This window comes from Leptidea sinapis, chromosome 18 (genome assembly GCF_905404315.1).
Source record: "Leptidea sinapis chromosome 18, ilLepSina1.1, whole genome shotgun sequence".
Classification (NCBI taxonomy): Eukaryota; Metazoa; Arthropoda; class Insecta; order Lepidoptera; family Pieridae; genus Leptidea; species Leptidea sinapis.
This window is the reverse complement of record NC_066282.1, coordinates 10,879,790-10,892,500: the sequence shown is the minus strand read 5'-3', so window position 1 is coordinate 10,892,500 and position 12,711 is coordinate 10,879,790. Positions and strand designations below refer to the sequence as shown.

Genomic DNA, 12,711 nt, shown 5'->3' with positions numbered 1-12,711 from the left:
GTTTGCTGTTTTCTTCTATGTTCTTCAGCCTCTGTGTTTGTATCTATTCCCTCCCATTAAGTACTTCTAGTAATAACTAATAACATTATATAAGCTATTCCCAAGTTTACTTTCCAGTTATTTTAGCTAATCTACACCAGAACCATCTCCAGGTCTATCCTTTAATACGTTAATTTTTCTTTTTTGCTTTGTAAATGTCACTAGTATTTCAGTAGGAAACAATAAAATTGATGTGAAACATACAACAGAGGAACATTAATATAATCGATAATATTGTAGTAACTGGGTCACACACAATGTAGCTGATGGTATTTAGAACATGCACCAATGTATAAAAGAAATAAGAATCAGATAAGGTTTATGGTGGACAGTGGTTCGACCTCGGCCGTCAAATGACACCATCGATCGAGTGGCAACTGGCGGCGGTGACGTGTCGTTACACCGACGACCGACACGCCATCTATGTGCTGGCTGTAACTTAATACTCTCGGCTCGGACGTATTTTAAAATGGTATAAAGTGACGAGACACACAAGACGGTCGCATCTTGTTAGTTGCCGAACCGCTTTGGAATCGGGAAAATACAAAATCCTGAGGTGATCCTCTCTGCGGTCGCACTTCATGACTGCGGACCGGGATCATCGGCTGGGTCCCTAATGATGCTGGTGCCATGATCTGCCTCCATCATCGCCTGCTCAACAACAAACAGTCAAAGGACGAAAAGTCTCAATCCCGAGTAATACTCAAGAAGTACTTGCAGGCTTCTTCAGATAGCCCAGCGGGCATCCCGCCGTATGAACCTCTCACCGGTAAAATTACCAGTGGTTGATACTATATTAAAAAGAACCGGCAAGTATCGTTCGTTTTTGAACATCAATCTAATCAAAATATCACATCAGATCGCCCAACTAGATATAATTTTTCAAAAATAATCATATTACTTATCAAGTAATCATAATTTCAGTTTTCCAGTATGTCTGTATTCATTCAATTACAAACCATTCAAATAATATTTTTTTCTGTTCTCTGCTTCTTCGCAATCTGTCTATCTTCAATGATCGTGCAGACTGTTTGGTGTTGTCCCTGAGAGGTTGTTTAGTAAGTAGTTCGTTTCTGTGTCTTCTATGACCAACTAGATGTACAAAATGCATTGTCAGACGTCTAAAATATGTCACTTGAAAATAAACTGAAATGTGTGCGTTAAATGCTTATGTGAAACCTACAAGTACGAAATATTCGCTGGAATATCATATTTAAAAAAATGCAACTACCTAAAAGCATAACTACCAAAATAAATCATTATTTTGACTTCCGCCACATCAGATAATATCAAGCAGCATAATACTAAGCAATTTGTTACAACAACTGTCCATGATGAGTACAGAAGGTCGTGCATTACCGCGTCACCTCAACCGCAACACCATCCGGGGCCTTTCCGGACTTGTTCCGGTGAAATTTCACCACAATATGTCAAAGAGCCGAGGGAAACGGTCATGCTTCTGTGATTATTACACGTTCATCAAGCTAGCGATACAAGTTTGTTGAACAACAGAGTCAATCAGCCAGATACGGATGTTGACTTAAACATAGCCATAAATGATGTGAGTGAAGAATAAAAGAGTTCGACTTTTACATTTTAACCATATTTTCATGCGATCGTACCATTTTTAAAAAAGGAGGACCACAGATCTGAAGGCATGTTTTCTACGTGCAACCTCTGCAAAGTGCAAAGTGAAACCTCTCATCAAATCTTTGATTTTGGGGAAAATACAGAAATCACAGGGAGCTAGGTCGGAGCTATGTGCAGGATGAGTGACGAGTTGTACTTTTTCGAAAGCTAAAAATGACTTAGTTTTGTTGGCCGTGTGTGAAGAAGCGTTGTCATTATGTAGGAGAACGCGGCCTTTTGGTCGTCTTTCGCGAACTTTTTTCAACACCCTGGGTAAACAAATGGTAGAATATCACTCGGCATTAACACTCTTTTGATCTTCAAGTGGAATTGTGCATATGGGACCCGCAGCTGAGAAAAAAAACGATCATTTTTTACCAACGTTTCTCGCCTGCCTCACCGTTTTTGGCCTGTTCTCATTTTCAAATACCTATTCACAAGATTTTGACTGTTTTTTTCGGGTTCAAAACAATAAATCCACGTTTCGTCTCCTGTGACAATGTCATAAATAGCATTAGAATGTACGTGGTAGAGAACCATTCCACGCGAGCCCGCTTCTGCTCCGCTGTCAGTTCATAAGGAATCCAACGACAACAATATTTCCGAACTTTCAATTCCAGCAAGCCATCGCCTCACGGTGCTCAAGCAAGGTGCTTCTCTCCCAAAAGCATTTTGAAGACGTGCGGCATATTATTGCGGAGAGAGAGAACTTTTAAAATCATAAAAAATCAACGCTCTAAAATCTTTTCGACTTAATTCCATCTTCGTTGCGTATGTAGAACTTTGATGTGTGATAAAAAACAATTGACAAATGATTTCCCGCCAATTGTTTTTTTTATTACTAAGAAGGTTGCAATGTATCAAAAAATATAACATTCGAAATTCAAATAGTTCCCATTAGCTAGAAGTGCAAAACTTTTAGTGTGCCCCATGTATATCGCCGAATACTATTAATTTACTGAGGTGCACATTCAATGTGCAAAATTGGTTTTTTTTGGGATCTAAAAAGTGTTGTTATGTTCAGGCGTCACGCGTTAACAAACTACTTTCTAATCAACAATAAATATTCAAGGACTATTGTTTAAAAATTATATACCTATATTACTAGATACTTTGTGTGTAATTTGGAATAAGCTTCAATTTGGACGAAAAATTACTACACGGGGGTTTTTGGGAGTGAAACCCCTGTACTATCTAGATAAAACTAGCTAAAACGTAATTTTATTAGTTCCGTTGAACATAAAAATATGAACGAGAATTATTGCAGTTGTCTTCTAGCACTTCTAAGCTTGAATAGGCTTAGACTTAGAAGGCCATTATTGGTGTCAAAAGTACCTCTTTTCATATAATGTTCCTGATCCATCAAACTATGCAATGTCTAGTCAATAGCTGGTAGAGTGCCAATGGACAAACGCCACATATAGCTTGAGTTTGTCGTGTTGTTGTCAATGTACGTGCACGTCGGGCGCCCCGTGTCACAGTCCCGGGCGGGCGGAGCTCCACAAATAGCCCCAGCCTCGCGCGGCTCAACAATGCAATAAAAAGAAATGAATATCTAAAACGTCTCCCGCGCTAACTTGATTCTAGTGTCATTTGGATATCTTCCAAGTACGTTGTCATTTATTTTACCCGAGCTTCCGCTTATAGTAGTCTCGAAATAGTTTTAATGGCGCGTTGACAAATTGATTTTTCCAAGGAAATTTGGTTTATTAGCAAAAGGCCTATCTTTGAATGAAAGACACCTTTTCACCACTCAAGCCAGAGCTCAGTGAAATCGCCTTACTGTTATGTCTGGCAATACCGGAGTTATTGATTGTAAAATTTGTTTGAATAACTATTTATTTGATTACCCACTGATTTGCGCAGTACTTCTAATAAGCTGGCAGCTGCTGATGATTTCTTAAATATATTTTGGGGTAATCACATTGAACCGAGACGTAACTAGAAAATATAATTTTACTACATACCTGGTTGTAGAATGTTTAACAAACATATTATGTGTAGGTACCTATTGTAATTTGTACATATCTATATTATTTTCTGTAGTAGTTAGTATAATAGGTGTCAGTAATAATTTACATACAAATGACTCCGATAAGAGAAGCCTGACGTATTATTATTAAGTACAAGCGTAGGTATATACCTACTTATTATAGTGTTATATGTAGTAAGTACGTTATTAATTTATAGATTATTCTGTTGCAGGTTTCGGCCTCGCTGCGGCGGCAGCGGCCGGGGTCCGGGCAGGTTACCCCACAGTGCTGCCAGCACACTACGGGTAAGTCCCGTGTTCGCTCTATTTCTATGCATTTGTATCGTATATATGTTCAATCGTTCAACACTCCGTTGTTTGCCAGCACAAGCGGTCCTTGCCGCCAGTACCTACATCTCACGAGACAAAAATCAGATCGCACACAACGAACCAATAATAATTAAGATCTGCACGAGGAGTTTAGTTAGACAACAGCGATGTATCCAGGCTGTGGTCGATAATTGTAACCGGGCAATGATTCCGAACCAAAAAACTTTAAACTGATGTAGAAAGAACGTTACCTGAACAGTAAAATGACATCTAGGTATAACTTTTTTTTTAAATCAAACGAGAAGTATAAAGTATTTTTGTGACGCAATAATCTCCCGGTCACTCAACAACTACACCCTGTATATAAACGTAGGTAAGTATCGAGTCAGCGAGGTCGGTTCATCTGTTCATCTGACTTCTGTCTCGGTAGATGACGCGCGAGCGGCGACCACGGCTGGCTAGCGGCGAGGAGCACGCCCGGCGGAACACAACTAGTCTAAATAGTCATTGTCACAACACACGGTATCTATGGCAAGCGTGAGCGTGAGAGTGGTTTTTTTCGTTTTGGGTGTGAATTAGACAATTGGGTTGTTAATGTTTACGTTTTGTGAAGCTATACCGCGGCATGGGCGGCGCGGGGCGAGAGAGGGGGGGGGGAGTCCCCGCGCCGCTCACGGCTGTCACCGCGCATCGTTACCGACACTCAATGTTTTATGTTTTATGCCGTGTTCGAGTAATACTTTTGATTTGAATTGAGTTTTGTTGGTGGTGGATGTCGATAATACACTTAACAATCGATACTGGACCTCCCTACGGCCTGGCAGCTCTTGATCTTGTCTCTGTTCATCATTCAGTATGCTTTCACTGTTGTTTCCTGTATTACTAAAATAAAACAACGAGTACGAAACTCTTTACTGTACTTACGATACTAAATGTACTAGTTCTTACAAAGTTATCTGTTTAATAATATTACTTATTTTATTTTCAAATTAGAGCAGTTATTATATTTTTTTATAATTGATTACTTTATAGGGAAGAAATTTATTATAAAATTCGACTCAGTCAAGCCCGGAGGGATTGCTTAACTTAAGTTGCCGATCGAGGCAATTTATAAACGAAATTCAATAAAAACATATCCTTGTGGGATATAAAATGAACCACCAATTATAAGAATAACTTAAATTATTGTATATTTTGTGTTTAAAAAAATAACTAAACCTCCGCTATAGCAATAATGGAGAGAAATATATATATATTATTTGAATTAGAGACGCATGTATAATATAATTGTATAGTTACTTATTGAATTTGTTAGATGTAATTTTTAAAGTTCAATTATGTACTATAATAATAGTTCACACAAAATATACATTTTACTTTTTATTTAGTATCTGTGTAGAAGTGAAGGCTTGTGTGGTTTTGCCAGTTTTAATTGCTCTTTTCGAATGTGTTTATATATTCCAGCTTGCTACGGTTAATGTACAAATTTTACTTATTGATACTACACTTGAATTGGATAAAAATAACCCATGTCATATATGTATGTAAACAGAATTATTAATGTGTTAAAATTCGCTTCAAAGCGACGTCTTTACTAAAATAAGGAGCAGTAAGCCATTTGGTCTGTTTATGTTCTTCCATCCAGTTTATTAAATTAGATGCTTCTAGAAGGAATAGTATAATATAATTTATGATCTCGGTATCTGTTCTCGGAATCTACATAACATAGATGCAATTTGTGTACATTAACCGTACCATTATGTTAGAACGTTTGATTTTATTGTGATAGTGACGTTATAATGTATCCACTTAACTAATACTTCACTAAACTGGATTAAATATAGCTGTGGTAGCAATTGTTTGAGATCACAAGTAGGTTTAGGTATATTGCGTGTTCGAATAGAGCCGGAGACACAGGTGGGCGTACTTGGCGGGCGGAGTTGGGAGCAGGCGTCCAGTACGCATGCGCGACCATCTCCGATACCTCTTCTATACTAATCTTTAATTCTATGAACATTAAGCGCCAATCAATCTGTCTCCATTGACATCATACTATCAGAGAAAGACGGACAACTCCCGCGTCGCGCTCTTGAGAGCCCTCTAGAAACGCTGATCTCGAAGCTTCTAGCACTCTTTACAATTACTTGACCGTCTGCCGACATCGTAGAGACGTTTAGCAAAGTCAACGCTTCTTTAATCAAACGATTCTTGTAGTGTTTTGTTTGAAGTGTTGAGGGTTAGAATCGGTTAAATGTCTAGCCATTGCGAAAGCTTAATTAGAAAACGCGTCTTCAAAGAAACGAAAATAAAGTCAGAAATGAACGAAATGTAATCATCTGTGACGTGATATATCTCGGCCGATGCCCAGATAAGTCTACGACAGGGCTATTTTCGTCCGAATCCCGGCGGAACGGCCCGTTTGAAACGTTTTCTTAGTCAACTTTACCAGTAATGACGCACGGCCGCGGTCTTCACGACAGCTGCTAGAGAATCGCACATCAGATACACTATCTTCTATATGTTTACTAACACACAATATTACTTGCTCGGGTCTGTTTAGGCCGGGTATAGACTTGACGTTAAGTGTGAGCTGCTAGATATCACTAGGATCGTGTCGTTTAACGGGGGCTTAACCATTTGGTCGTCATTCGCACGTCGCGTCCATCAGCATCGCGTTTAATTCTCATTTGAATACCGAGGAACGCTCGAGATTATATTTAATTATTTTAATACATCGCTGGATTGAATTAGTACTTTTATTATATGAAATAAAACACTTTTTAAAGTATTAAAACGCGTGTAATTGTAACTGTGTTTTATTCAAATATGTAGGTAACACTAGCGTTAACTAATAAAATAAGTACTTCGTGCAACTTAGTTGTTTGTTTGATTTGATGTGTTGGTAACGGCCGCGGCGAGTGTGTCGTGAGCGCGTCGTGAGCGCGTCGTGAGCGCGTCGTGAGCGCGTCGTGAGCGCGTCGTGAGCGCGTCGTGAGCGCGTCGTGAGCGCGTCGGGCGGCGAGGCCCGTCACCAATGAGTGTGTCGCCGCAGGTTGTCGCCGGGGTACGTGTACGGCGCCCCGGGCTACGGCGGCAGTTCGGGCGCCGGCCTCATGCAGCTGCCGCAGCTGCAGCACGCGGCGGCGGTGGCGGCGGCCAACCACCTGTACGAGTACCAGGCGGCGGCGGCCCAGGGCGCTGCGGCCTACCAGCAGCAGTATGCGGCGGCTGGATTCGACCCCTACGCGACCGCTGCCGGTGGGTTCTAACATACAATCTCAACTAACAGCTGAATATCTTAGCGATAGGACAGCCTGAGACTAGATTGTGATTATTTTATAACAATAACAACAACAATATACACTCGGCCTTGTTCCCGTCGAAGTAGGCGGAGACAACAGACAACAGAACGCCACTCGCTTCACGCGCTTCCTCTACATTCATTACTCTTTTCGTACATGCTCGCCGGTTGCGGGTGCTTCGGACCTTTCCTTTCTCAAAACGTGTCCAATTTGGTCGACGAGCCCTCAATGGTAATGTCGCTTGACCTTATTTTGGGCATACGATGTCTCTAAACTTGTTGATGTCTGATGATGTTAACAAACCGCTCTCAAATATAAACAATGACAGTAATAAGCAATGATTTTTGATAATATTTTATATTATGTTTACAGCGGCGGCGGCGGCTGCCAGCGGAGGTTACATGTCCCCGTACTACGCGCTGCCGAGCGGTGGTGTCCAAGCCCCGCTCCTGCCCCCCCTAGCGTACCCTCCACCATTGCAAGAAGCACGCATGCAGTAACATACGCTCCACCTATTAAGTAAAGTTTCGTCGCCAAAACATCAGTACAGATAAGAATATTCAAAGTTATATCAATGATATTCTGAATTAAATGCAAATTATTACAAAATGAAACTGGCGTAAAGAATTTATACAGTTTAATTTGTATACGTGATATTTAAAAAAAATGTACGATTTGCTATATCGGGAAGTGTGCGGCGGCCTTAAGACACATCTCTCTAGTGAGACACCAACTGAGTATTATTGTGATCATGTTATGATGACGTCTGTAACACTTGATACCGGCAGTCCTATTCTCGGCTTCAATGATAATATACGCTTTTGTTACCATATTACTAACAACCAAAGGGTTGAAAAACCAAAACTTACAACATTGACATGACCAAAGTTTTTAGGATAGGACAAGACAAAACTTCAGGTGATGGTATTACGTAAATATAAGATACTGATATATTAAATAATACTATTGCTTCTTGTTGGATATGGGCCCGGCACGGATATTGAGTTGTGAGCGGCCAGCGTCCAATCAGCGTTCGTCGCGCCGCGGCCGTGCAATATCATATTATGTGACTGTCAACTTTTATGTCACTCACTTCGTGCTGACGCCTATGACGTATTGTCTTCATATTATAATCTACCTTATTCTCTGTCATTCACTTTCATAAAGTAAATAACCTCTGGTTTACTTCAATATTTCTGCTTATGTCATCTGGACGCGTCGACATTACAAAGGCACATTAAAACATATCACTATTGTAACATGGTTTTGAGCAGGTATTATTATTATTATTATTGAATTTAAAAAAAATATTTCAATAACAGCTGCTGGTAAATTCTTCTAGGAGATATTATTACCTTCGCTGCCTGCTACTCCATACGCGTTGTCTTTTCATCTTTCTTTAAATAAGAAGCCTTTTGTACCTTTACGTCGAATAAGGAAACTTTTTTTTTCATTGCCCTTTCATATTTAAAATACATCATTTCTTTATTTGCAGTAGATCTATTTTCCTCCCTATTCATAAACAATTTCAAATATTTCTAAAATCTTTGTACCTTTCTTTTCTTCCTAATTAAATAACAAGCTATCTCTCTCTACTTAATATTCATTTACAACTACAGATACTTACTTCCACTCTTCGAAAATAAGTATATCCTTTACAGTAAATATAAATTAAAAAATTAAAACTGAGTAATGCAATATTGCAATTAATTTTGTGATTGTTTTACATGAAGGAACCTATTAGGTTTTTAAATGTACTTACATGCACAGTAATTAAGAAAATTTATTTACGTTTATATGATTTTGTAAGAAATTATCAGCCTGGGAAAATCCAACGTAATACTGTACTTATAAATTATAATATTCTTCCAAAATAATTTTTCCTTTAAATACGAATTATTGTAGTTAACTATTATTATGTTCCTACTCTATAGGTACAATTTACGACTAAGCAAGTACTACTTAATAATGTTAAGCTCTCTCTAATGTCAACTCAAGTAGTTAAGTTGTTGAGTTGAGTACACAAACAAAGCCTTTCGGTTTACTGTGTTATTAATAAACCCGGACAAAAGTTAATCCAAATTTCAAACTTTTTGTTTTATCTTATCTTTGTCACTACAGAATTGAGTACTACATGAGAGGGAGAAGTCATTTTAGACTTGGAGTAACTTTGCATTGCAATTGTTAATAAGACACTTAGAGTATTTGACTAAACATAGATACCTTTATGAGCACATTTAAGCTATCGTGCGTTCGGAAGTGAATGATGCAAAAATGTACGTTAACTCATACTTCCCGTAAACTGTAAAAGACATTTATGTATCACATCCTGTGCTTGGCATCTTCCTTTGGTTAAATACTCCAACGGTTTATCAAGATCTGCTGATATTATTTTACGTATTAATTGTATTGTATAACTTTTGGATATGTAACTGATTACCAGTTTATTGGGGACATGTCCATTGCTCAATGTGTCTTGTTTCGGACATTTATTAGTGTAGTATGGGAGAAGAAGGGCTATATATAATTAATTAACAGAAAATTAGCTAATGTAAGTTCTTTTCAACAGCCCTACGTATGTAAGTAATCTCCAAAGCGGTATAGGGTACTTAATAGTTAGAATAATTCAATTACTAGTCCATGTAATATTAATTATAAATAAAACTTAGCGCTGACTGTTTTCTAGAAGTTTATTACCACTTACAGACCGTAGTGGGAACAAATAATTATAAAAGAAAACGAAATAAATATTTTTTCAATATTAAATAGAAGTCTTTGACAAACTGGCAACAATACAATAACTATTGTCGACCATTTTTGTAAAGCATTAATACGAAGCATAAAATACCAACGAGTTGGCTTAAAGTTGCGCTCCGTGCGCATTATTTGGGTAGATAAAACTTATTTTAAATATAATTCATTATTATTGATGTAATCTTATCATACATTGTATTAAGGAATTTTACCGTATAAAATTTTCTCGCTACTGGCAATACTTGACCCGCTGTAGAACGTTGCCGACTAAAGAACTAGCATCAATGGCCACTCAATAAGATAAAAAAAAATTACAACATTTTTGACAACTTTTGTTTTGCGGGTTTTATTATTACAGATATTGGTACAACAATGCGGATTGCGGTTCGTCTCGACTCTAGCTGTTGCCGGCAGTTAGGATTTAAAAAAAAATATATCGGTCAGCGTTTTAGTACAAGCTAAGGGCAGTAGACATATTATAGATTATTTTAGTATGTAAGGTTAGTTTAATATACTGTTATTCGTAATTTATTTTGTTGATCTTTGTAAATCTACATGTTGCTATTTATTATGTGAAAAGGAGATAAAAAATTGTTAAATATTTATGTACCGAATTTGTACAATTGCTATTGACAATAAAGCGAATCGGTACAATATATTGAAATATTATACACTTTAAAATAAGTAGATTTTAATAAAAAATACCAAAATATAAAACAATTGGCCATAATGCGGCCATCTTGCCTTACGCGAATAGATTATAGCTGATATTATAAATACTTATTATCTTCAAAATTAGTAAATATATATAATAGAACATATCACTTGGAATGAGTATAATATGTAGGTACTTACTATTAATAAGAACCGAACAGTCCATAATATATACTTAGTGCATTTCATTTACACTAATTTGTAAGCACAATTCTATTTTTATGTTAAACATACCTATATATGAAATGTCAATACGAATTCATTATAAAATCGTAAAATTTGTTATATATAATATAATATACATAACACTACAATGTACTTACTTAATTTAGGATATTCTAAAATGAAAAATAATTTTTTAAGGTACTAAATGGTGTGTTTTAATTATTTCCTTTTCTTCCTATTTAACATAACGAGGGTATTCTGGCGGAACTGAATAAGTGCACATTATGCTATAGTAATGAATTAAATGCACTTAAAGTTTTGAGTGATCATAGTTAAATGTAGAAGCGTAATATAAATATCGTACCTAACAGTTATTATAGTTAGAAATGTTATCTTATAAGTATGTAATACATTCATTTTATGTAAATTATCAGTGAAGAAAAGAGAAAAGTAAATGATTATAGTCGATTTTGTGAGTAAAAGAGAATAAATTCTTTTATTTTATTATCACTATATTTAAATATTCATATTATGTAATTGGAGATTCTATCACTTTTTGCTTTTAGGTTTAAAAGATATCGAAGATCGTAGATAATAGCTTTGCACAGACAAAAAAAGAAGTAGACCTATGTATATATGTAACTAATTTTTATTAAATTTGGCACTTATTCGGTTCTGCCGGAATATCCTCGATAAGTAATTAGATTCCTTGGACCGAATACTTATTTGCTAATTCTCTGATGTGAACTTCTTTCGCATACCGTCTTTTTTTATAGAAGCAATTCATTGAGTCCCTGCCTACTTAACTAGTCATATGAAATGAATGATTTATGCTTTACTTAAAATAAGTATTATGAATGTCGGAATATAGTAAATTAGTAACATAATTATTTGACTTTATAATAGCCCTGTTGGCGAGTAGCGAGAGAGTAGATACCCAATCTACTCTAAACACAGATTGAGATTGGAGAATGGTGTAGATACCTACCCCGGTTTAATAAGTTTCACGACATCTGAATACAATAAAATCAAAATAGTTTAGTGTAGTGTGTACCTGATCTATGTATGACAGAATAAATATCATGTTACGATCAAAATTACAATACCTGACTCATGTGATTGTAATAAAAATAATCAAAATGGATCCACACTTATGCCGTTTAATAAGTTAGCTACAGTTAAGGGTTCCTTCACAGCTCTTTATATTCAATTAAACAATAAAATACAAATAACTAGACATTAGGACTCACTCCGCACAAATTCAATAAATGTAGGTAAGTAGTATTAGATTCATCATCAACAATTCAAGCGGTAAACTTTCTCTGCTGGACAAAGGCCTCCCCCAAAGATCGCCATGACAATCGGTTCTGCGCAGTGCCCTCATCTAACCTAGTTAGAGTATAAATATATCTGATCGTTTGTTAAATAATGTTTTGCTGAGAATACCTACCTAAGTAGTTTTGATATACAACATATAAAGGTACCTACTCTGTGTTGTGAATCTTGCTGTTGAATACCGTTTAGCTTCGCTTCTTTCGCGCGTCCCTAGATGGCACTGTTCTTTTTTCATGTATTCTGCGTCCGTCAAGCTCAAATTCAGACGGCCTAAGAAACAGCTCAAGAAAGTTAGCCGCCCAGATTTTTTTTTTATTTTTTTTTTATTACATCGTTAGTTCGCCATTTGTTCTTGATTATTCTCTATAAACATTTGTTTGTTCTCGATATTTTTTTTTTAAATTTGCAATTCATTAAAATTGGTTAGGTTAAGTTATGTTAGAACAGTTAAAACAACGCACGAGCCGAGCG

The 12,711-nt window shown here is 36.8% G+C and overlaps 1 protein-coding gene across 1 annotated transcript in view; it reads left to right on the top strand.

The window, feature by feature from the left end:
* Positions 1 to 11,111, top strand: part of LOC126969599 (RNA-binding protein 24-B-like) — a 54,110-nt gene extending 42,999 nt beyond the window's left edge. The window contains exons 3-5 of the mRNA XM_050815142.1: positions 3,874 to 3,946; positions 7,023 to 7,228; positions 7,645 to 11,111. Coding sequence (XP_050671099.1) covers positions 3,874 to 3,946; positions 7,023 to 7,228; positions 7,645 to 7,772 — 407 coding nt within the window. The 3' untranslated portion in view covers positions 7,773 to 11,111. The remainder of the gene's footprint in view (positions 1 to 3,873; positions 3,947 to 7,022; positions 7,229 to 7,644) is intronic.
* Positions 11,112 to 12,711: the final 1,600 nt, after the last annotated feature.